Below are 25,873 nucleotides of genomic sequence, written 5' to 3'. Positions count from 1 at the left end.
GGCCTGGTGTGTGCATCCGGATGAGCACCTTGTTGTCTGGAATAATCAGTGCAATGATACTGCAAACTAGCTCATCTATAAAACCTACTGACAAGCCCACCACTTCAATCATGCCAACCTTATGAATGAGCTCTGTTTCCCCACCCTGAGTCACAGTCCATTCTGTACAACATTTGCCGATTAAGTAGTCATGGCAGCCAATAGCTAGTCCCACTGCGCAATATTTAGCGGTCATACAGCAGACTAGAAGTTAAACTGATTTTCATTCATACAAAATAATCCAGTGTTCTCCCAAGGGCAGTGAAAATTCTTAAAACAAAGCATCAGCCTGGTGATTGCTGTCTTGTAAAGCTGCAATTGAACCTGTGTCCACAGCCTTTTGAGCCACTTAATTCAAAATTTCTCCTACCCTTTGTGTGAAAAATTACTTTCTGACCTTGCCCCTGATTGGCTATTTTCCGATTTGTGTCCCCTGGTTCTTGATTACCACTGGGGGAGATCACTTCTCCATGGATCTACTCCATTAAGGTGTTCTAACAATTTAATAAACCCTCAATCAGACCACTCCTCAATTGCCTACACTCAAGGGAATACAAGCAACGTTGATGCAATTTTACCTCATAATTCTACCCTTGAAATCCCCAACTTAATTCAGGTGAAATCATGTCACACCTTCTCCTGAGATGATTTCAAACTAAATGCAGCCTTTCACATGCTGTCTGATCAAAGATGTACACAACTGAAGCATAACTGCCTCCACTTGAAATAAATCCTGATGTGCCCATTGCCTTTTTAATCGATTTTCGTATTTGTCTACTTGCATTTTTTTAGTGACCATATTACTATTGACATCCATATGAGAATTAATTACTTGTGTGGAGGGAATTATCACATTTCATTTTCTTTCTCTTTTTTCTCCAAGCCAAAATTCATTATCACCTTCTAAATGTGCAAAAATCAATGAAATTTCATGGGGATATGTGAAAGGAACAACAAATACAGACAGTAAACATCAAAATGTAGAACTCTGCTCCACAGCAGCCATGTTTGAATCTGAAGTCTGCTCCAGTTTACTGCCTGTGAGCTCATTTATTTCAATCCTGAATGTTGTTCCATTAACTTTTTGTAGGTTTTGCTAGGCCACATTATCCCTTTTAAGGATTGCCACTTATTGGAATGTGTTTATCATTTACTCCAACCATTTCTGAAGAAATATAGAGAAGAGTTATACTGGAATAATAGCTTTAATTTACCATCAGAGAGCAGAACCAGCAAGCCTAATAAACTGAAACAACATTTGCCTTGAAAGGTTTGTTGCTGAGATTCGTGATGAATGCTTAATGTGCTTGAATGTTCTTTTTTTCTGTGACTTTTCTTTTGCATTTTAAGTATTCGCCAACCTAATTTCTGGCCTGTACAACATCCCATTAAACATATCTTCATACATTGACCAGCTGCCCATCTTTACCTTGCTCGCCTATTCAAATGGTGAGTGAATGTTGCGATCAGTTTGACCCTAACCCCGCTGCCCATAAAAGGATTGAGAAACATAGGGCACTGATTGAAGTTGTATTGTGAAATGCGAGGTGAGCATTTCTCCTTCACACAGTGAGTGGTTCAAGGATGGAATTGTAATGCCTGGAAGTGTGGTGGAGGTAGGTTGAAATGAGGCATTCGTACAAGGATGATTATTTAAATCAAAACAAGGTGCAGAGTTACGGAGCAGGAGAAAGGGCACTCGAACAAAATGCTCAAAAAGCATGATGGGCCAAATGGCCTCTGTCTGCATTGTAACAATGCTGTGACTCTTTAATTCTGTGGCGCAGGTCAGTCAAACGTGGGTTGGCTCCAGTTGTCATCTCAGAGCACTCCGTGACGAGCGGCATTTGTCAAGCCCACTAGAATTTACACGGCAAGCAAAGAGAGGTTAGGCAGCGCTCCATTAGTCCCTCAGTGATGTTACTGCTGGATGAATGCAGGCATTGAAGGGATATCCGAGACATTCCTTCTAGTTGTGCTTTAATTTCTGCTTCTCCCCCTCAGGTTCTCTAACTGGTGGCAGCAGGAGGCGTATTTCCTGCAAGGACTTAGGACATGGAGACTGTGAAGGCTGGCTGTGGAAGAAGAAAGATGCCAAAGGATACTTCACTCAGAAATGGAAGAAATATTGGTTTATTCTGAAAGAAGCTTCACTCTATTGGTACACAAATCAAAATGTAAGGGACACGCTCCTTTCTTTGCTTTTGTAGTGCCTCAGGGAGAGAGAAAGAAATTAAAGGATGTCACTGTGCATAGAAGCCCTTTATCATTGGCATTTAAAGGTGGCTGCATTGTCCCAGCTTTCTATCTCTTAAACAGAATGATGAAAATATGGAGCAAATGCTTTGAACTCCCTGTATCACTTTGAGCGCGGCTCTTGACAAATTACCAATATTTCCCGATTTTCCCAAAGATACCGGAATTCCGAGCACCGTAAGGTGACAATTTTGAAGTGGATGTGGAAAGCCAGGAATTTCCCTGACTCACATTCACTGCCTGGAGGATGAAAATACTTCCCGTTAATTCTGTTCCTCTTTCTACCAATGATGCCTAACCTGCAAAAAATTTCGAGCATTTCCTGCCCTTATTTCATATTTTCAGCATCTGCCGAGTTTGCTTCTTTTCTAATTCGCAAGCCACTTGTTGCTCACAGCCCCTACCACCGTTTTAAAGTTTTGCTGCCGATTTTGTGATAGTCTGAGTAGGAAGAAAATGGCAATCCTTTTCGTTTTTAATTAGCAGTTTAATTCACTCACAGTAACAATGGCTAGCTTTGTCATCTGACTGCTGTACAGAGCACAAGACGATGCTGTAAGCTTTGTGTTACCCAGCAGTGTACCACCAGAATTCTTCAGCAATATCTGACAGCTCGATTTAAAAAAAAATTGAATGCCTTCCGTGTTCAGATAATGCATTTTTTTAAAGAAAACTGACAACACAATGGTAGTTTATAAGTCTGCAGAAGTTGCTCTTGTGCTATGCGTTTGAATTATTGAATTGCTGTCTTGGTTGTTGTGCCTGGGCAAAGATTCATGCTCAGAGCAATTATCAGTAAAGCTGACAGTACAATTGCTTTTAAAAACCTATCTGGAGGTTGTGATTTTGGCCTGCTCTTCAATTGTGTGGCTTTTACTGCGGCACCTACTGCACTGGGACCGTCATCTTCCTTGCTACTTTGTCTACCCTCCACCCCTCAAAGACAGAGCTGTATTTTGTCTCAGGTCAAGAATAATGCAACTTCTCATGATTAACGTTTTGATTAATCTGCACTACCCATCCTACATGCATGCCAAGTGAGGAAGACTTCACTGCACTGAGTGTCAGCACCGGAAGTAAGAGAGGAGGCAGTTTTAAAAAGTCAGAGGGTGCTGTAATGGGCGAGGGATGAAGGAAGGGTGTGTGAAAGAACTGAGGCAGTCGAAAATTTTGCCTACAGCTGAAACAGCCAGTCAAAGCAGTTAGGAAGTGATAATGGGATGCAGAAAATCACAGAGGTGGGATGGTTTCTTGAAAGAATTTATAAGTGAGAACAAAGATTTTAAATTCAGTTTACAATTATTGAATAGGTAGTGGCTGAGATTGGCTAAAAAGCACTAAATGTTAACCAGTTAATTTGAAAATTGTTTTCTAAAGTTTGTGCTCTAGTTAGTTTGACAGAAACAGCTATGTTTATTCACTGGTTCACGCCTCATCACAGTGTAATGTGTACAAGAACAAACATCAGTAAATAACACCTCTTGTGTAAATTCTTTCTCATCACCTCAGTATCCTCTGACTGCTCTTTTTCCTCAATTATACACAAATTTATGGATCTGCACTGGTTTATTAGATTCTTTTCGAGAAAAGGGCTTCTTGATATTTCTTCAGCATTGTCTCATTCTCTGGTATAATGGAGATAGGAAAACAGAAAATGCTGCATTAGTCAATAAGTTCCTGCTCTTGAACAAAAACACAAACAAAATGGCCATCACGTCCAACAGGGATACAGCATCCTCAGCCATTTAATATGTTGTGTGCTCTTTAATGACAAACACAATACTATGAGAATGAAAGAACAATACTGTGGATGCTATAAATGAGGAAGAAACCACAAAGAATGCAGGAGAAACTCAGCAGGTCTGGCAGCATCTGTGGAGAGAGAAGCAAGGATAATGTTTCAATTCCAGTATGACTCTTCTTCAGAACACTGAACTACCGTTCACTAGATTCAGTGAACAAGACTTATTCTGGGACCAGACTTTGGCAAAAAGCTTCAATGGCTGTAGGAGTTGCTGGATTAAAAGATAAATGTGTAGCGGAATTGTGAAGACCTTTTCTGCAAGTGGAAGAGATGTTTCTCATGAACTTATACAAGATCCTGAAAGTCAGGTTGTTTCAATTGGCAAGTTATCTGGAAAGCACATTTCCTGTCAGAGCTAGGAAAGTAGAAATAATTGAAGTTTTAGAACAGCATTTGGGTTTAATAAGAAATAGGGGAGAGACCGGATATTGCAAATAGTGAGATACCAGATACAGTTGATATTGAGCTACAGTTAATGCAGGTTAAGCAAACGGGATGAATGAAGAAGCTTAAAAAAGCAGAGAGACGGGAGGAAAGAGCATTGGAACTTACTTTAGAAATACAGGAAATGGAAACAAGAAGTCTAGAAATTGAATTGTCAAGGGAAAGGAAAAGAGCATAAACTAAAATTAGTACAGTTAAGAGCCCAAAACAAAGAGGGTTTTGACGGGGAAAACCCTTGGCCTAATCTGACGTTGTTAGGAAATTTTTTAATGCAAAACCTTGCCAAAATTTGAGAAGAAAGATGAAGAGATATTCTTCAGTTAATTTGAGAAAATAACAAGCTAAATGAGCTGGCCAAAGGAAAAGTGGACAATGCCCATGCTGAGCAAGTTCAAGGAAATTTATGTTTCCCTGTCAGACAAGGTTTCTGAGGATTATGATAATAAATAAAACAGCCATTCCAGGAGCAGATGTTTACGTTCCTGAGGCATACAGGCAAAAGTTTTGAAATTTAGGTCAACAGCCTAGGTTTTCTTTTACATGCATTTGTGGATTGTGGGCGTCACTGGCTGGGCCCACCATTTCTTGCCCATCCCTAGTTGCCCTTGAGAAGGTGATGGTGAGCTGCCTTCTTGAACCGCTGCAGTCCACCTGCTGTGGGTTGACTCACAATGCCATTAGAGAGGGAATTCCAGAATTTTGACCTAGCGACAGTGATGGAATTGCAATATATTTGCAAGCCGGGATGGTGAGTGGCTTGGAGGGGAACTTGAAGTTGGTGGTGTTTCAAAAAATCTGTTGTCCTTGTCCTCCTAGTTGGAGGTGGTCGCAGGTTTGGAAGGTGCTGTCTGAGGATTTTTGGTGAATTTCTGCGGTGCATGTTGTAGATAGAACACACTTCTGCTACTGAGCATGGGTGATGGAAGGAGTTGCTGCTTGTGGATGTGGTGCCAATCAAGCAGGCTGCTTTGACCTGGATGGTGTCAAACTTCTTGAATGTTGTTAGAGCTGCACTCATCCAGGCAAGTGGGAAGTATTCCGTCACACTCCTGACTTGAGCCTTGGAGATGGTGGACAGGCTTTGGGGACTCAGGAGGTGTGTTACTTGCCACAGTATTTCTAGCCTCTGACCTGCTCTTGTAGCCACTGTATTTACTTATTGAGTCCAGATGAGTTTCTGATCAATGATAACTCCCAGGTTGTTGATAGTGGGGGATTCAGTGATGGTAACGCCATTGAATGTCAAGGGGCCGTGGTTAGATTGTCTCTTATTGGTGATGGTGCTTAGCCTGGCATTTGTGTGGCACAAATGTTACATGTTACTTACCACTTGTCAGCCCAAGCCTGGATATTGCCCAGATTTCGTTGCATTTGAACATGGACTGCATCAGTATCTGAGGAGTTGCGAGTGGTGCTGAACATTGTGCAATCATCGCCAAACATCCCCACTTCTGATCTTATGATGGAGGGGAGGTCATTGATGAAGCAGCTGAAGATGGTTGGGCCCTGAGGAACTCCTGCAGAGATGTCATGGAGCTGAGATGACTGACCTTTAACAAACATGACTTTTATGGAATTTGAAAGGATTAAGCAAAGTAATTTCAGTATGTGCGTATAAGCATTAGGAGCAGGAACCACCAATGGCATTCTCGGCGATAGCATTTTCCCAGAAGAATTTCAAAATTCACTACCTTTTGTGATAAGAACCCTTTAGAAGACCATTGGATTGCAACTGCTAGACAGGCAGCAGTAACGGCTGACCATTATGAGCTGATTCATAAAACTAAACCATTTTTTCCATCACCCTCACAAATTTAAAATAGATTGAAAGCAGGAGGGTGAAATGGAGGCAAGTAGCCAATGTAAGGAATGGACATCTGGGAATGCGCCACAGAGTAGAAAGGGAAATGCTGAGGATTATGGGTGAAAGCTGAAGTGTTTCACTTGTAATAAAATGAGACACATTTGTTCAGAATGCTGGAAGTTGTGAGAAAAACTCACATTTGGGTTGATGACAGTGAGTCTGAAAATAGAACTTACATAGGAAACGTTGCGGATTAAATTGTGGTTTTAGCTATGACGAAGAGACCAGAGGAAAACACTGCTGTAAATACAGGGGAAGTGAATAAGGTGGACAAGAAATAACGGGCTTTTTTGTCAAGAGGAAAGATAATCCTTTTGTCCTCAAACAATGCAGCTCAACACATAACTACGTTAACGGACAATAGAACTACGCAACCTCTTTCACTGCAGATGGGTTTAGTTCTTCCTTCAGAGAAAGCTCATTGAAAGCCAAAATGTTAAGAAACACCATAAGTGGAGAGTGTCTACAGATTCCACTGTGCAAAGTGCATTCCGGGTATGACTTGTTGGTTAGACCAGAGATAGTAGGAGTAGTTAAAGACTTACACCTGATTTGGTTGGAGTGAAGGTTATAGGTTTGCTCTGAGTGAGGTTATAGAAACAGGAACAGTTGCAAGAACAGGTTGTAGGTATATTTCCATCATGCCTGGTGACTAGAATAATGGCTAAACAAATTCCAGTGCCAGAAGTCAAAGTAGTATCGTAGGCAAATGTTAGACTAGCTGAAACTTTCCTTTAATGGAGAGGATAATTCAAAGGAAATATTTGAGATCTTTTCATTAATTGAGGCTCAGGAAGCAGATCCAGAGATAAGTAAGTTATCACAGACAACTTAGGCTGAAGCTGAATCTGATGGAGTGCCAGATGGTTGTTATATTAAAAATGGATTTCTGATGAGGAAGTGGAGACCCCTAACAGACCTGCAGATGAAGAATGGACAGTTGGTTCATCAGATAGTGGCACTGTCCAGAAACCATAAGGAGATGTTTTGAGTAGCACATGAAATTCCTATGGCAGGACATTTAGGAATACGGAAAACTCAGGCATCAGTAGTCAGGAATTTTACTTGGCCAAGACTTCACAAATATGTTGGACAATTCCGTAAAATGTGTCATACATCTCAGGTAGTAGGTAAACTTCAAAATGTAATCAAAACAACACCTTAAACATCCAGAGATAGTGGGAACTGCCGATGCTGGAGAATCTGAGATAACAAGGTGTAGTGCTGGATGAACACAACAGGTCAAGCAGCATCAGAGGAGCAGGAAAGCTGACGTTTCGGGTCTGGACCCTTCTTCAGAAATGGGGGCGGGGAAGGGGATTCTGAAATAAATAGGGAGAGAGGGGGAGGCGGATAGAAGATGGATAAAGGAGAAGATAGGTGGAGAGGAGACAGACGGGTCAAAGAGGCGGGGATGGAGCCAGTAAAAGTGAGTGTAGGTGGGGAGTTAGGGAGGGGGTAGGTCAGTCCAGGGAAGACAGACAGGTCAAGGAGGCAGGATGAGGCTGGTAGGTAGGAGGTGGAGGTGGGGCTTGAGGTGGGAGGAGTGGATTCCTTCCTCCCACCTCAAGTCCTTCCTCCCACCTACTCACTCCTTGTGGCACTATGATAGTCTCCAGTCCAGAAGTTTAAGGTTCACGATCCACTCAAAGAATAATTAGCCATGGAAAGGATACCACATGATGTGGTTCACCAGCCTTGGTATCCTCTCATTATTGCCCAGAAAGGGTGCCTGAAGGTATGTTTTATGAGGGCAGGGTTCAAGTCTGACCTGCTGCAGATATATGTCACTACGTTTCTGAACAAGTTAATTAAAAAAACAGGAGCAAAATACTGCAGATGGTGGAAATGTGAACTCAAGATGAAAGTTCTGGAGAAATTCAACAAGTGTGGCAACATTTGTGGAGAGAGAAGCAGGTGTAACATTTCGAGTCTAGTAGGTCCTTCTTCAGAACTCTGCTTCTCTCTCCACAGATGCTGCCAGATTTCCTGAGTTTCTCCAGCACTTTGTTTATATTGCAGCCTTTGAAACTCCTTCTGTATGCTTGTAACACACATACCCCTTTTCCCAATGCATTTACGTTGTGTTTTTATATGGCTCTCAGTTGTACGGCACCTTGAACAACACACAGTGCCTTACCTGTAGATTTGTTTCAATGTCTCGTTTGTATTCATCATTGCTTTTCATCATCATCATTATTATTATTATCCTATTATTGTTGAGAAAATAGTTCCCTACATCCAGGAGCCAATAGACAGAACAAGGCCGCGTGAGTTTCTCTAGTTGTAATTGACAAGATTGGGTTGTTTATACTACAGCTTCATCAGTAACAATATTCACTTCAATGGGTAATATTCTTACGCCTCAGTAAGGGTGGCAACTAGCAGGTATAAGGGCTGACCTCCCTGATTGTCTGCAAATGTTAAGTTATGACTCACAAGGTTAGAACATACTGCTTGGCTGTGTTTTACTGAGATTGACTTCATTTGTCTCAGTACACTAATACCTTGTTGATTTAATTTCCAATTAGTTTCAACAATGCTTCAATATTGTGGTTTGTTCTTGGGACTGTTGGAGCAAATGAAACAAACAAATATGGAGCAAATAGCATTTTAAGAATGAATTTTACTTGCATTTATGTATTGATAAGGACTTGTATACAGCATGTCCTTGCTGTGTGTATCATCATATGCTCAGTTTGATTTCTGTAGAACCTCTGTTTAATCTAGATGCTTCACTGGAATTGAATTGAAACCAGGCTGTTTCTTACATTCCTTGCCTTCATTTTAATCAAAACAACATTTACTGCATTGTTTCAGCCTTATAGTTACAGTATTGGTTTTCTTAAGCGCTGACTGTGTTTTTGATTCAGACTACACTTTTTTAAAAAATCTTAAATTACAATTCATGATTTTTGAAAATGATGAAGCATGCACATTTTGTGATGATGAATTGACAGCCTTGTTAGCCCCATTATAAAAATATGAATTACCAGAATACTGAGCATTGTTTGACAATGCCTGCACTGAGAGTTTGCAGTTTGACCAAGACATTAAACTTGCATCTTGTAAGTGTACAGCTATGAAGCAAACTGTCTGAAAAACCAAGTAGAATAAGATGGGCTCCTGCACGGACATGCTGTACCCACACTCTCAATTCGAGTTGTTTTTTGTTACTACTGCACCATCCAGTGTCAAGTCAAATGAAGGCCCAGATCTTCCAATTAAAAGATATTAATTTCAGCAATGTACCCTGAAAAGCACGTCAGTATCCCTCAGACGTCACAATGCGTCCCTATTCTTCCCTTCCCTTGTTTGGACCCCTGAGATCTAATGATGCCCTAGACCTCAGTGAAAAGGGCACAAGCTCAAATCTGAGGGTAGTACAAGTCACTGTAGGACATATTCAAGAGCTTGAAAGGACATAAGCCTACACCACCATTGGCTGGCGGAGTGGATGGATTAGTGACTAGTTACATTTAGTGCAGAGAAATATGAAGGGATTCATTTTGGAAGAAGAATGCAGAGAGACAATTTAAAATAAAGACATAAAATTGGTGCAGGAGAAAAGGCGTGACTGTATTTGTGCATACTTTTCTTTACACTATATCATCAAAAGGGATCTGACAGGTTGAGGAGTGATTAATAAAGCACGCAGGATCCTAGGCTTTATTCATAGGAGCATAGAGTACAAAATCAATGAGATTGAGCCTGGACTAGAATATTATATCTTGTTCTGGGCAGCCTTTTAGCAGAGAGAGTGCAGAAAAGAGTCGAGAGGATAGTTTCAAGGATGACGAGGTGATGGCCTCACAGTATTATCGCTGGACTGTTAATCCAGAAACTCAGCAAATGTCCAGTACAATTACAGCACTGTCATTTACCTGGAAATTGCCCAGGTATGTCTTGTACACAAAATGCAAGACAAATCCAACCTAGCTAATTACCATCCATAGGTCTACTCTCATCAGTAAATTGATGAAAGGTATCGTCAACAGTGCTATCACACAGTACCTGCTCAGCAATAACCTGCTCAGTGACGCCCAGTTTGGGTTCCGTCAGGGCCACTCAGCTGCTGACCTCATTACAACATTGGTTCAAACATGGATAAAAGAGCTGAATTCTGAGGTGAGAGTGACAGCCTTGATGTCAAGGGCTATGTTCAACCGAGTGTGGCATCAAGCATCCCTAACAAAACTGGAATCATTAGGTATCAGGGGACAAACTCTCCACTGGTTGGAGTCAAACCTGGCACAGAGGAAGATGGTTACATTTGTTGGAGGTCAGTAATCTCAGCTCCGGGACATCTCTACAGGAGTTCCTCAGGGCAGTGTCCTAGGCCCAATCATCTTCAGCTGCTTCATCAATGACCTTTCCTCCATCATAAGGTCAGAAGTGAGGATGTTTGCTGATAATTGCACAATGTTCAGCATCATTCGTGACTCCTCAGATACTGAAGCAGTCCATGTTCAAATGCAACAAGACCTGGACAATATCTAGATGTGGGTTGATAAGTGACAAGTAACATTCATGCCACATGAATGCCAGACATTTACCGTCTCCAGTAAGAGACTATCTAACCTCCGCCTCTAAACATTCAATGGTGTTAACGACACTGAGTCCCCCACTGTCAGCATCCTAGGGGTTATTATTGATCAGAAACTCAACTCAACTCATCACATAAATATAAGATCAGGTCAGAAGCTAAGGATAACACAGTGAGTAACTCACCTCCTGACTCCCCAAAGCCTGTCCACCACCTACAAAACACAAGTCAGGAGTGTGACGGAATACTCCCCACTTGGCTGGATGAGTGCAGCTCCAACAACACTCAAGAAGTTTGACACCGTCCAGGACAAAGTAGCCCACTTGATTGACACCGCAACCACAAGCAGCAACTCCTTCCACCACCGATGCTGAGTAGCAACAGTGTGTACGATCTGCAAGATGCACCACAGAAATTCATCAAAGATCCTTAGATAGCACCGAAGGACCACTTCCATCTAGAAGGACAAGGGCAGCAGATACATGGGAACACCACCAACTTCAAGTTCCCCTCCAAGCCACTAACCATCCTGACATGGGAATATATTGCCCTTCCTTCACTGACCCGAAACGTCAACTTTCCTTTCCTGGGATACTGCCTGGCCTGCTGTACTTCTCCAGCTCCACACTGTATTATCTCTTCCTTCCCTTGACTCTGTCTACATTTCCTGTGGCCTTGGGAAAGCAGCCAACATAATCTAGGCCGGAAACGTCAGCCTTCTTGCTCCTCTGATGCTGCTTGGTCTGCTGTGTTCATCCAGCTCTACACCCGGTTATCTCAGATTCTCCAGCATCTGCAGTTCCTACTATCTCTCATAATCAAAGACCCTCCCACCTTGGTTATACGTTCTTCTACCTTCTTCCATTGGGCAATAGGTACAAAATTGTTGGTTGGTTCGCCGAGCTGACTGGTTTTTGTGCAAACATTTCATCCCCCTTCGAGGTGACATCTTCAGTGCTCACCAGCCTCCGTTAAAGCGCTGTTGTTCTGTTCCATTCTGAATTTATATGGTCCGGTCTGTCTTGGTGAGTCGTTCTGTTTCTGGTTTTGCTCTGCAGGTGGCATGTAAATGGGGTCTATTTCATCATGTTTGTTCATGGTACCAGTGGTTGAAAACCAAGCTTCCAGGAATTCTTGTGCTTGTTTTTGTTTTGTTTGTCCTAGTACTGCTACGTTGTCCCAATTAAACTGATGTCCTTCTTTGTCTAAATGTTTGCATGAAAACCAGCCAGCTCGGTGAACCAACCAATAATTCCAGCCACAACCTGAGCTATAGATCTTTGTTAAAACATTGGGAGATACAAAAGTTTGGAAACACATGCCAACAGATTTAAGAACAGCTTCTTCCCTGCTGTTATCAGACTTATGAACGAACCTCTCATATATTAGAGTTGATCTTTCTCTGGAACGGTAACACTATATTCTGCATTCTGTTCTATTACCCTGATGTACTTATGTAAGGTGTGGTTGCCTGAATAACATGCAAAACAATACTTTTCATTGCATTAATAAATCAAAGCAAATCAAATTAAATCGAATTGTGCCATCAACTCTTCACCTTTAATGCCTGTCCTCTTGGGGTCTTTGCTTGTTCTTGACCCTGTAGCAGGGTACACCCAGTGGCTCATGCAAGGTTGCTGACTGTAACTGGGGAAGTGAACAGGATATCCTTGAGCAGCCCTAGGCTGTGAGGACTCAGCGTCAGATTGCATCACGAGCAACAACAGTAAAACCTGAGTGCAGCACACTCAAGCCTGCCCTCCCCATGGCTGATCCTAACTCTATCCAGCCTCTAAGCTACACACCTAGCCCTCCTATCTGAGCTGATGACTGAGATCGTGAGATCCAGTGATGGTACTTACTTATCTGTGGCATGAGCTTCCTTTCTCTCTCTCTGCCACATGGCTACATTGAGGCTGGCCATGTACCAGAGCTTGGGCAGTGTCTGAAAGCTTAAAAGTAGGAGGGGAATGTCAGGGTGAGGAAGGGTGGGACAGCACGAGCTCCGAGATGATCAGGGTGGCACGGGTGGCTCAGTGGTTAGCACTGCTGCCTCACAGTGCCAGGGACATGGGTTCAATTCCAGCCTTGAGTGACTGTCTGTGTGGAGTTTGCACATTCTCCCAGTGTCTGAGTGAGTTTCCTCTGGGTGCTCCGGTTTCCTCCCACAGTCCAATGATATGCAGCTTATGTGGGTTAGCTGTGCTAAATTGCTCGTAGTATCCATGCATATGTAGGCTGGGTGAATTAGCCATGGGGAATGATGGGTTACAGGTACAGGGTAGGGGAATTGATCTGGGTAGGATGCTGGGTCGCGTTGATATGGACTCAATAGGCCGAATGGCCTGCTTCCACACTGTAGGGATTCTATGAAGGTTACACAAAGTACAACTTCAGATTTATAGTTGAAGTCAGGATGTGGGTGAGCAGTGAGCAGAGGATCATTCTGAATGTTCTGTGCGATATCGGGTGCCCACACTCCTTTGTTGCTGGACTGTGATTAGGGTGGCACGTCATTAGGATGGGTGCATGTAATTGTGGTGTCTCTGTGTTTCCCTGGCCTCATGTTGCTCCCTCCAGTTATGGGTGCCCTTCTCATGCAAGCAAGATGGCAGCATATTGGTGATTGTGTGGCAGTGTGCCCAGTGATGTGTCTGCCATAGGTAAATAGCTGGAAATCAACAAAAGCAGCGAGAGGAAGACAGGAGCTTTGGAAGTTTAGTGTGACACAGTATGTAAGCGTTAGGGATAAGTACTAGGTGTTGCTGCTTGAAGAGGTGCAGTGCACTGGACAAGATGAGACCGTGGTGGTTTTGTGGGTATGAGGCATGATATGAAGGCGTATTCACTGGCCTTGAACACGTGTCTGAGGTTATTAAGCATTTTCTCACACTGCTATCAGAATTTTCAAAGTGACCTTCCTTGTCACTTGCTTACATTTCCTCTTCATTTGAGCAAAATCAACCAGCAGCAGTGCTCTGTGTTACTGAACACAGCGAAGGAGGTGCTACCTTTGTGTAAACAGTACAAAACAAATCACCAACTAATGTTACATCTGCTGCCTGTGGAGACGAAGATGTGGAGACACACACAAGCACACACGCATACACACACACACTGTGTGTCTCACCATGATTTCATAAAGATTGCAATCTAAGAATAATGAAGTTCATTCCTATTAGACTGCATGATGTGACTTTCATGTTTTGTTTCTCTCCTGTCCACCTCCTACGCTTGTGTTTAACATAAAAATGTAGAAGATCAATACAGAAGTAGGCCATTCAGCCCTTCAAGTCTGCTACACCATTCAGTACTATCGTGACTGATCATGCAATTCAAAACCCAATTGCACCTCTCTCCCTGTACCTTTTGGTCCCTTTATCCCTAAGAACTATATCTAGCTCCTTCTTGAAAACATTCAATGACTTGGCCTCAAACAATTTCTGTGGCAGAGAATTCCATAGGTCCACCAGAGTGAAGAAACCTCTCCTTTCTCCTCTTCCAGAGTAATATCAGTGAACCTTGGAGCCTTATCTCTGGATGGGTGCTCCATTTTCCTTCACTTTGAATATTTCTGCTCCAATTGTTTTTTTACCTTTAATAGGAACAGACTGCTCTTCCAGGAGTTTGCTGGAACACATGTTCACTTCTCAAACTGAGGCACCCAGTTTCTGCACCACAGGGTTGTGAATGCAGATAGCCAGCAGCATGGGACATGCTCAGTTACATGTAGACATCATTGAAATGAGAATGAAATTTAGCTGTACCTTCACTGGAACCAGAAGAGACAGATCTGGAATTGGCACCCCTACAACCAATTAATAGCATGGATCAATTTTCAGCCCATTGTGTTAAACTTGTATAGGATCTTGATCAGACTGCACTTGGGGTGTTGTGTGCAATTCTAGTCTCCATATCATAAAACAACAGCAACTTGGGAGAATGTGAAGTCAATGTATCTTCACTGATACCAGGACTGAGAGTTTATACTAATCAGGAACAATTGACCAGACTGGGATGAGAGAAGAGGGGAAACGGAGGGATGACTAACGGAAGTCTATAAAATTGGGAGGCAGTGTGATAAGGTAGATGCAGAGATGTTTCCACTGGATGGAAGACAGACACAGGACTGTAAGTGTAACGTAACCAAGAATGAATCCAACAGGAGCAACCTCTATTCAGAACCTGGTTAATATGTGGAGCTTATGACTATAAAGAAGAGCTAAAGTGGTTAGTGTAGATGCATTTAAGAGTAGACTAAATAAGCACAGGAGAAGAAGGGATATGCAGATAGGTTTGGATGAAGAAGGATGGACAAAGATTCATTCTGGACATTGATAGGATAAGCATAGGCCCTTTGGCTTGGGTGTCCCGTTTCTATGTTGTGAATATTATGTGAAACGACTGTGTAATTTACTTGGATGCACACATTTGCAGTTCATTGCAATTCTAGTACTTCTCACAACAGAGATATCGGGTAGAAGAAGCACAAGTAGACTGACAGGTAACTGCTAAGGTGAAAGGATTAAAGCATTAATGCTGCTATTCAGCAGCGACAGTACATCTATTTTGTGTAGCTTCATTCTGAGTTAACCTGCGTACAGTTTGTTGATGTAGAGCTTTCAGCTTGACCTGAGAAAAGAATGCTGTTTTAAAACAGAAATCATTGTTTTGGGATATTACGGTTTGTACAGAAGCACAGGGTTTGAATAAAATCTCATGAGAGGAAAAATTCAGGGTTTAATTGGAGCTACTTTAGGGACATGCTGAATGAATGGATACTTGAGGTAAGGAATTGAAGCTTTTCTCATCCCCATTTTCGTCAAAATCTGAATAGATTAAAATTTGGTCAATGTAAATTGATATATTTTTGCATCACAAGAGCCTTTAAGATCAGAAAACTTGATTTTTCATATCAGAGCACTTTTTTTTCTCATCACCGACCCTGTGCTTTCTTGACAGGATGAAAAGGCTGAGGGATTCATCAGCTTGCCAGAGTTCAGGATAGACAGAGCTATTGAATGCAGACGGAAATAGTAAGTGTTAATCTGGCAACGCCACAATGCAGTTTATCAACGTAAAGGTTTCTAAACAGAAGGAAGCATCCACTGAGCTAAGAGCATCTGAACGTAAATTTACCAATTGCATGCTTCCAGTCGTGAACCTCAGACCTTGGGACAGGGGTTGCATCCTTACCCAGTTTCTGGGGCCCTGAAGGAACATTTCTAGGCAATAGAGAATGAATGGTTTTGCACACAGATCAGAACATTTACTTTCAACTACCACGTGATGCTAATTATGTGCCTTTCTGTTCATAAAGTTCTGAGGTGCAAATAGAGGCTCATTTTCGTTTTGATTTGCATGTTTAAATAAAATCCATGAGCAACAGTGTTTCGTGTTTCTAAACGTAAACTGTCTTTGTGTGACAGTGTGCGATAAGCCACCAGCTCATCTTCCATCTTTCCTCATTGCCTTCGTAAAACCATCCTCATGAACGAAGGTGAGCAGAGCTGCCCACTCACTATCAGTCATTATACACTCGCACACAAAGATTCATGATCTGCCCCACAGACTGCCACAGTGTCATTGAAACTTTGAAGAATGATGGCATTTCTTTCAGTCGGTGTGTCTGTGATGTGACTTTCATGTTTGTTCCTCTGCAGTGCCTTCAAGGCTTGCCATCCAAAAATTAAGAGCTTCTACTTTGCAACTGACTGCTTAGAAGAAATGAACAGGTAAAAAAAAGCTTCCATAACAATGTTCAGCAATGTAAATGGTGATTCAAAGCTGAAAGAAAAGTGCACGTGTTGTTTTAATGAGTTAATGAAGAGTGGATTGACTTGATGACAGACCAGCATCAGAGAAGTTTTGTTCATTGTGGGCCATGACGCATACTACAAAGAATTTACATATCTTATTCTGGATACATCATACTTTGAGCTGTTTGAGACTCAGCATGAAATATACAAATTCCTGCTGGTGCTGGTGGTGTGCACAAACTGGATAAGTTTGTGTGACTTTCACAAGTTAACTGTTTTAACATAGGCGTTGATGCACATTTGCTCAATTACAATGTTGGCTGTTTGCATTAAACTAACAGGGGATTTTCTGGGAATTAATTCTGTCTTGGCTGTAAATATAACCAAAGACCATTTCTGTGGCAAAGGCTGCACCTTTTCCCGGGTCAGAGATGTCCCCCTTTTCAATATTCACTTGATTTACACACACATCGTTTCTCTCTGACCTTAGGCCTCCAGTTCACAAGAGCTACCCTTTCTGCAAATTCACAGTCACTTTACTTCTGCCTGATTCTGTCAGTTGATGTGAAGAAATGACTGAGCTATTTTCCTCACTATACTTTGCACTTTTCTGTAAAGACAGCAGTCAAAAGCTGAAAAGTAAAAGTTGCCATTCCACCTTTTCTGCCTTGATTCAAAGGGCAACCACCCCCCCCTCAGCTCTTTCTCTTTTCAGCTTGTCCAATTGACACAAAAGATCTTGTCTTGAGACATTGCAAACAATTCAATTTTTCTGCTGCCAAGTGATGAAAATGTAAGATTCAATATCAAAACTAACAAGTGCCTCTCTTTTGGATGGTGGTGAAGTGGTTAGGGCGACACGGTGGCTCAGTGGTTAGCACTGCTGCCTCACAGCACCAGGGACCCGGGTTCAATTCCACCTTCGGGTGACTGTCTGTGTGGAGTTTGCACGTTCTCCCCATGTCTGCGTGAGTTTCCTCCGGGTGCTCCGGTTTACTCCCACAGTCCAAAAATGTGCAGGCTAGGTGGATTGGCCATGCTAAATTGCCCATTGTGTTCAGGAATATACCGATTAGGTGGGTTACGGGAAAAGGGCCTGGGTGGGATGCTCTGAGGATTGGTGTGGACTTGTTGGGCTGAAGGGCCTGTTCCCATGCTGTAGGGATTCTGTGGTTACAGTACTGAACTTACAGAGGTTGTGCATTCAGATACCCATCCGTGCGTTTAAACAGAAAATAATCTAAAATTGAAATTGAAATAGGATGGAGCAGTTTAACTATGAAGAAAGTCTGGATGAGCACTGGATGGAACAGAGAAGGGGAATTGTCTGAGGTGTATAAGATTATGAACAGGATGGACAGAAAGCAGATGTTTCCCCCTTAGTCGAATGATCAATAACAGTAGGACATGATCATAAGCTGAAAGGCATGAGGTCTAGAGGGGATTTGAGGAAATTCTTTTTCACCCAGAGGATGGGAATCTGGGAGGCATTGCTTGGGACGGTAGTTGAGTCCGGAAATCTCACAACTTTTGAAAAGTACTTGGGTAAAAGCACTTGAAATGTCATAACGTTCAAGGCCAAGTGTTGGAAAGTGAAACTGGTTTAGATTTAGAGTAGGAGCAAATTACTGTGGATGCTGGAATCTGTATTGAAAATGCTGGAAATCCCTGCAGGTCAGGCAACATCCATGGAGAGAGAGAGAGAGCAAGCTAACTTCTAGACTCGAAATGTTAGCATGCTGTCTCTCTGTGGATGCTGCCAGACCCGCTGGGAGTTTTAGAGTAGTTTTTTTGTCAGTGCGGACTGGATGAGACAAGGGGATTTTGTCTGTGCTGGATGATTATATAATTCAACGTAAATGTGGTAATTTGCAGACTAACATGTCACAGTGTCAGTGACTGAAAAATGGTATTCTTTCTTCTTCTTTAGTATCTATGGTAACGTTTCCAAAATGTACATTGTCTATAGGTTTTCTTGTGGTGTAAAGATTATCTGTAAATTAGTGCTGATTATTCACTCATTACCTTGATATTCATGCATGTAACAAAATAGATATAGAGGGGGAGAAATGGAGGGACTATTAACTGTGGCTTTAGGTTTTTTTTTTATTTAAAGAATGAAGCAAAGATCTAGCCGTGTGACATATTTTTCAATGCTTATTTGCCGCATACAAAGTGAAGAAATAATAACAGTGCAAACTAAACTCTCTGCAAGCATTGACCTACTGCGTTGGACTGCCCCATTCCACTCTTAGCTCTCCAGATAATCTTTTGCAATGACAAAAATTGCTGGAGAAACTCAGCAGGTCTGGCAGCATCTGTACAGAGAAAGCAGATCCAATGTTTAGAGTTATCATTTCAGAACTGGAGTATTGAAGAAGGGTCACTGGACTTGAAACGTTAACTCTGCTTTCCCTCCAAGGATGCTGCCAAACCTGCTGAGTTTCTCCAGCAATCAGACTGTATCAGATTTTCAGTTCTTCGTTTTAGTTTAATCTTCATTAACGGTGTTTCCTCCTGCCACCATGCCATTATCTCTGGAACCTCCAAGAATCTTTCCTTTCCCATCTACTATTTGTCATATACCTCAGAAGCCCAACCAACATCTAGTTCCACGAGCACAGTGAGAAAACCCAGCTATGTCCCACCAGCACTCTCTTAACCCCTCCAATCTCTGTACACTGTTTGATAGCCCAATATCCATCCTGGGTGAGCCACAGTTTCCTGCAACTGGACGTTAGGAGGCCCAAAGTCATTACCTTCAATCCCATCACAAACTCCATTTGCTAGCCATCAAGTTCAACAGCCTTTCTGATCACTGTCTGTTATTTTCTGAAACGGTTGCTACCAAACTGAGGAATGAGTGTCATTGTTATTCACTAAAGCTCTGAGCAAGTTAGAGATATTGTTCATTCATTGGCTGCCTTAATGCATTTTTAATCGGAAGATCACCTCACTAAAATGATGAAGGAATGTTACACAAGAGCATTAAATGTTCATCCATTAATATCATGAGCTGTGAACTCCAGGCTTGAGTTTCATCTGAAAAGTTTTGTACAGTACAGCTTTTATTTCCACATTTTTCGCACAGTCTCTATAAGAGCTTCTCAGTTTTTACGATCCTCACATCTGAAAATAACTGATAACAGTTCTCGTGGAATGCAAGCTATGCTTTTCCAGTCACATTAAATGTTAACAGTCATATCAAAAGAAGCAGAACTATAAAAGCATTTCTTGGATGCCAAACAGAATTGTTTATAAAATGCAGTTTACTTGCATATTCTACCAATGATTATCAGCAAACAAAATTTTCTGATATTCCATCTATTACTCAAATGTATCTGTGGCCCAACCATCATCAATGACCCTCCCTCCATCATATGATCAGTGATGGGGATATTCACTGATGCACGCACAATGTTCAGCACTATTTGTAATTCCTCAGATACTGAAGCAGTCATGTCCAAATGCAACAAGTCCTGGACAATGTCCAGGCTTGGCCTGATAAGTGAAAACTAACTTTTTCCCCACACAAATGCCACACAATCGCCGACTTTGACAAGAGACAATGTAACCACCACCTCTTGGTGTTCGATGGCATTACCCACATTGAGTTCTCCTACTGTGAACATTCTTTGGGGATACCATTGAACAGATACTGAGCTGGACTAACCATATAAATACTATGGCTATGAGAGCAAGTCAGAGGCTAGGGATACTGCAGTGAGTCACTCACCTCCTGACTTCTCAAAGCCTATCCACCATCTACAAGGCACAAGTCAGGAGTGTGATGGAATATTCCCCACTTGCTTGGATGATGTAGCTCCAACAACACTCGAGGGGTGACCCCATCCAAGTCAAAGGCACCCGCTTGATTAACACCCAAATCCATCCCCTTCAACATTTCACCACCAATGCACAGTGGCAGCAGTGTGTACCGTCTACAAGATACATTGCAGTAATTCACCAAACCTCCTCCCACAGCGCTTTCCAGACCTGCAACCTCCACCATCAAGAAGGACGGGAGCAGCAGAACACCACCGCCTACAAGTTCCTCTTCAATTCACAACCATCTTGACTTGGAAATATATCATTGTACTTTCATTGTTGCTGGGCTGAACTCCCTTCCCAACAGCACTGTAGGTGTCCCTACATCCCAAGGACTGCAGTGGTTTGAGAAGTAAGCTCGCCATCACCTTCTCCAAAGCAGTTAGGGAAAGACGATTCATGCTGATTTAGTTCATGAAGCCCATATTCCATGAACAAATTTTTAAAAAAGATATTCACCAGCTAAGCTGGCAGTTTAAAACAATAGATTGAAGTACAAATATTGTAGCTATTTGCTGATATCAGCAACAACAATCTCTAACTTGTAATGTTGCTTGTAGATTAGTCTTAAGTAAACTAGGAAGAGTTTTAGTTGGGAGCATGTTTATAAGTCTGCTTGAGTTTTACAAGGTGTGAAATATAAATCTACCTTGCGGTGATTGAGCTGTTTAATTTGTTTTTATAATCCAAAATGTGAAGGTTTTGATTTATGTAAAATGAACAATAATCCGCAATTTCACTCCACTGATTTATTTTCTTGCCATTTCGAATGGCAGTAATTGAATTTAAAGTACCTCATTAAGGAGTATTTCATCTGTGCAACATAGTCAAGTACAAGTTTTCAAAGTGTCTGGAAAGAATAACAAGTTCAGGAGAGCTGGCAGTAACAAATTTTCTTGGTACGGTAGAATGGTTTGTTGATGTTTTTGTTGACCTTTCTGTTTTCTAACAGGGTATGTTTTGAGCTAGCTCAGCCATTGGGGACAGTGATCAGGAATATCAATGTAACTGATAAAATCAAAGGAAGGAATGAATGATTTGCATTTACGTTGGGCCTGGTATGACCTCAGGACATTGCAAGGCACCTTGTCTGTAATGTCTTGCTGGGAAGAAGGTTCCTCCGAGGGTGTTGCACTGGAGCAACTAACTGGATAATGGGAAGTTGGACGTTGGGAAGTTCTAAGCCATACCACTGTGGATTTCTTGTTCATTCTATTCCTAAATAGGGGCAGGATTTACAGCAATCCTGCCATTTTTATGGCCATTTTTCCTGGCACTTGGATTTTCAAAAGCAATTGATAAAGAGCCACATAAAAAGCTACCATACAAAATAAGGTCTCATGATGGCGTATTTAGCATAGATTGAAGATTGGTTAACAGATAGAATTCAGACAGTAAGGACAACTGCTTCACTTTTAGGTTATAACCAGTGGAGGGAGTGTGCCACAAATGAATACCTGGGCCTTAACTATTTACAAACTGTGACTTGGATGAAGTGACTTAATGTATGTTTGCTAAATTTGCTTATGGCACAAGCGTAGGTCGGAGATTACGTCGTGAAATCTTCTAAGGCTCTACAGAGCATTTTAGAATAGCCAAAGGGGAATTATAATTGGGGGAAAAGTTCAGTTTTCCAGCGGTGGATTAAAGTTTTCAGTTAAGTTCTTAGAGCCTTTCAGGCACTTTGGCTTTCTCCTTTGCATTTGCTATCATTGCCATGAATACACATTAACATACCAGCGCACTGGAATTAAGTTCATGGGTGCAATCTTATTAGCCAGAAAGCAGACAGCACCAATGTTCACAAACTCAACCGTATGCATGAGCTGTGTGCCTGACAAAGTTAGAATTCTTCCTCCAAGCTCCAGTAAGTTCAAACTTCTTCAGTAAATTGGCTTCTTGAGCGGCACGGTGGCTCAGTGATTAGCACTGCTGCCTCACAGCACCAGGTACCCGGGTTTGATTCCGGCCTCGGGCAACTGTCTATGTAGAGCAAAAACAGAAGTTGCTGGGAAAGCTCAGCAGGTCTGGCAGCATCTGTGAAGAAAAAAAATCAGAGTTAATGTTTCGGATCTGGTGACCCTTCCTGAGAACTATGTGGAGCCTGTGTGGAGTTTGCACATTCTCCTCATGACTGTGTGAGTTTCTACCGGGTGCTCTGGTTTCCTCCCGCAAGATCATAGAATCCCCACAGTGCAAAAAGAGATCATTCAGCCCATCAAGTCCACACCGACCCTTTGAAGAGCATCGCTACCCAAACCCAGCTCCCTGTGAATTAGCCAGGGTAAATGCAGGGTTGCTGTGGATTCCAGCAGACCTGATTTGGGCAGGCAAATGGAGCTTAACTCGAAAGGACTGGCAACATTCCAATGCTGACTCACACTGAAAGAAACCTGAAGCGTTGAGTGGAGAGTGGCACATACTCTGACAGAGACTGATCATTCATCTTCTCGTGGCACTAGAGCCAGGCTGTCCTGACAGTCACCCACAGGTGCTGACCTCCATAGCCATTGTGGCTTCCTGTTGCCATTTGTGGGGGAAAGAATGTCCCTTCTCTCCTCAACAGCATTCAAGACACCCTGCAGGGAGGCTTTGCTGAACCTGGCGCTGCTTTGTGCAAGATCTTGGATACTTTTGGGGTGTGTAGGTGTGATGTGCTAATGTCCACTGATGCTCCTGGATTACAGAGAGTGAAGTGTGAGTCGTTGCCTCTTTAATATGTAGTCTAGAAAGTCCTGGAGTGGGACAGAACATCCAGCCCTGCCTCCCTATGAAACATGACATTTTACTCATGCATGAGCTTAAAAGAATGTAATCACATGAGAAAATGACCAGAGCCTGAGTGGAAGTAGCTCCTGCTTTAAAGCTGATGCCACACTTAATCTCAAAACACATAATTCTGCCAAAACAGTCAGCAAAAGGTTATAGATGGGTTAAGTGATAAGGCAAAAAATTAATAGATGGATTATAATGTGAGGAAATGTGAACTTGGCAGGTAGACTGGAAAAATTGTGCTCTATTTAAATGGAGAGAGAGCCTGCAGAACTTTGTAGAAACAGAGGGATCTGGGAGTACTGTGACATGCACCAGAAGCACTTTACATCAAGTGATGAAGAAGGCAAATAGAATCTTGTTGTTCATTGCAGGGAAAGTGGAACATAAAAGTGGAGAAACTTCACAAGAGTTGTAAAGGGCTTTGGTGAAACCTCATCTGGAGCATAGTGTATAGGTTTGATCTCCTTACTTAAGTGATATAATTGCATTAAAAGCAGTACAAAGAAGGTTCATTTCCTGCGATGAGAAAAGTGCCTTCCAAGGAAAGTTTTGACAAGTTGGATCTGTACCCATTGGAATTCAGAAGCATGAGAGATGATGTTGTTAAAACTGAAAATACCTTGAGAAGACTTGACATGCTGAATGCTGATGGAGATAAGAAAAAAATATTCTCTCTCAAAGGGTTGCAGAGAAATGCACTTGCACAAACCTATATATTATATATATATATATATATATTCAGGGCTATGTTCTTTGAAGGCAGAACAAACACATACACACGCTGAGCCTGTTTCAACTCAACAAAATAAGTGAAAACTATTCACTGGTTCATTTCTCAGCGAAATACCCTAACCAATCAGAGTCAACGTTACTGTTAAAATCCAAACAAAGTTGGGCAATTAACTGTCAATCATCATGAACTGGTGCATTCTTCCTGACAATGTCTCTATCAATCATCTTCTACTTGCCAAATTGAATGTTCTCCTCCAATAAAGAAGTAGGCTCGGTATTCCCGAGGAATTGTTATTCCTCAGAAGTGGCCTGATGAATGCAAGATGAGATACTTGAATAAAAATGTGCCTTTTTCCAGCAATACTTAAGTGGTTGTATCTTGCAGGTAGTGTTATGCATATTGCTGAGTTTCTGCACAGTTGAACAGGGAACTCAAAACCATGAGAGGTGAATGTAGTCTAAACTCACCAGCATGTGACACGGGGTAATAATCAAGGGTTTGGAATCTTTGATGTTCTAGTCTTTAACTTGAAATGTCTTCCACTCTCTCAATAAAATCCTTCAGCCTGGGACCATACGCCACATGAGACTCCTGTTAATGGTTACAGAACCCATCTCTTTGACACTCCTTGGCTACTACACATTAGGTCAAAAAACTGTAGAGATGGCACAGCAAAGAGTCGTGGATATTTGGATACCTCCCTAAGTAGCATCACCCTTACCAGCAGTCAACGCCCCAAACTGATTTGAGAATGTGATACTTCCAGATAATTCATGCACTGTCTACCTCAACCTCTCTAACCACTTGCTCCCCTCCTCCCCCTATTACTATTCTTTGGAACTTTCAGGGGTGACCACCTTCAGGAATGCAGCACCCAGTTTCATCCCACCCCGCACTTTCAACCACACTAACCTGTCATTCCCACGGATTTCCATTGTCACTCTGCTCGGTGAGTCATTCTGTTCAGCAGATAGTCGGATCTCTGGAGCTCACAACCGTGTGTGTTTAGCAGGTATCTTCATACCTTTTCCTCAGGCATATCTCTGACATCTCAAACTCAAGCCATGTGGGCCTACCCAGCTATGTGCTGAATGTTTGTTCGCCCAGATTCTGCTGTCAAAAAAATACCAGCAACATACAAATGCCGCACACTGTGCGAATGAGCAAATCAGACAGCAACGAGTGTTGACGATGAGATATCCATGACATAGCTGGACTATAGGTTGCTCTGCTGTATTTTCATAAAGAAAAGGTTTTCACACAGTTGCTGCCTTCATACGTTGCCCATTAAATTTACCACAGAATGTCGTCCTATAATGAACAGTACAAGTACCCTTTTAACAGTGGTCATTGTTGATGACTGCCAGTCAACTTTTCTGTGGTTCCTCATTTCTTTGGGAGGTGAATTTCTTAGGAGACTTTCAGAAGTCAATTTTTTTTACTTGTTCTTTCTGTCTCTTTTCTCCCCCACTGTCTCAACAGTCCAACTTTCTTGATCTTTAGTTCTGTTTTGTACTTGATTTGACAAGCCCCCATACTTAGATAGTAAAAGGAAACATTGTGTTCATTAGAAATAATAACAGTTAATTAGTTCCATAAATGCATTCACCCTGTCAGTTGGGCTGTAAGGATCTGTGGAAGCAGAGCCACAGATGTGTATTCGGCTCACGCCCTTTTTAAACTTCTAATGCTTTTAACTCGACTGTAAAAACCTTTTGAATGTCGTGTGCACCCACTCAGTCAGCTCAGAATACAAAAAAATTGCAACAATTCTAGCCAGTCAGAGCTATGGCAAGCTTTCAAATGAGATATTGTGTTGCGTTGA

General features: G+C 42.1%; 1 protein-coding gene across 1 annotated transcript in view; it reads left to right on the top strand.

Moving 5' to 3' along the window:
- The window catches only part of si:ch211-26b3.4 (connector enhancer of kinase suppressor of ras 2), a 525,409-nt gene that overhangs the window by 449,098 nt on the left and 50,438 nt on the right, over nucleotides 1–25,873 (top strand). The window contains exons 18-20 of the mRNA XM_048604947.1: nucleotides 2,044–2,216; nucleotides 15,916–15,989; nucleotides 16,617–16,688. Coding sequence (XP_048460904.1) covers nucleotides 2,044–2,216; nucleotides 15,916–15,989; nucleotides 16,617–16,688 — 319 coding nt within the window. The remainder of the gene's footprint in view (nucleotides 1–2,043; nucleotides 2,217–15,915; nucleotides 15,990–16,616; nucleotides 16,689–25,873) is intronic.

The sequence above is a fragment of the Rhincodon typus genome, chromosome 14, assembly GCF_021869965.1.
Source record: "Rhincodon typus isolate 14 chromosome 14, sRhiTyp1.1, whole genome shotgun sequence".
NCBI classification, from domain to species: Eukaryota; Metazoa; Chordata; class Chondrichthyes; order Orectolobiformes; family Rhincodontidae; genus Rhincodon; species Rhincodon typus.
This window is presented reverse-complemented; position numbering and strand designations above follow the sequence as displayed.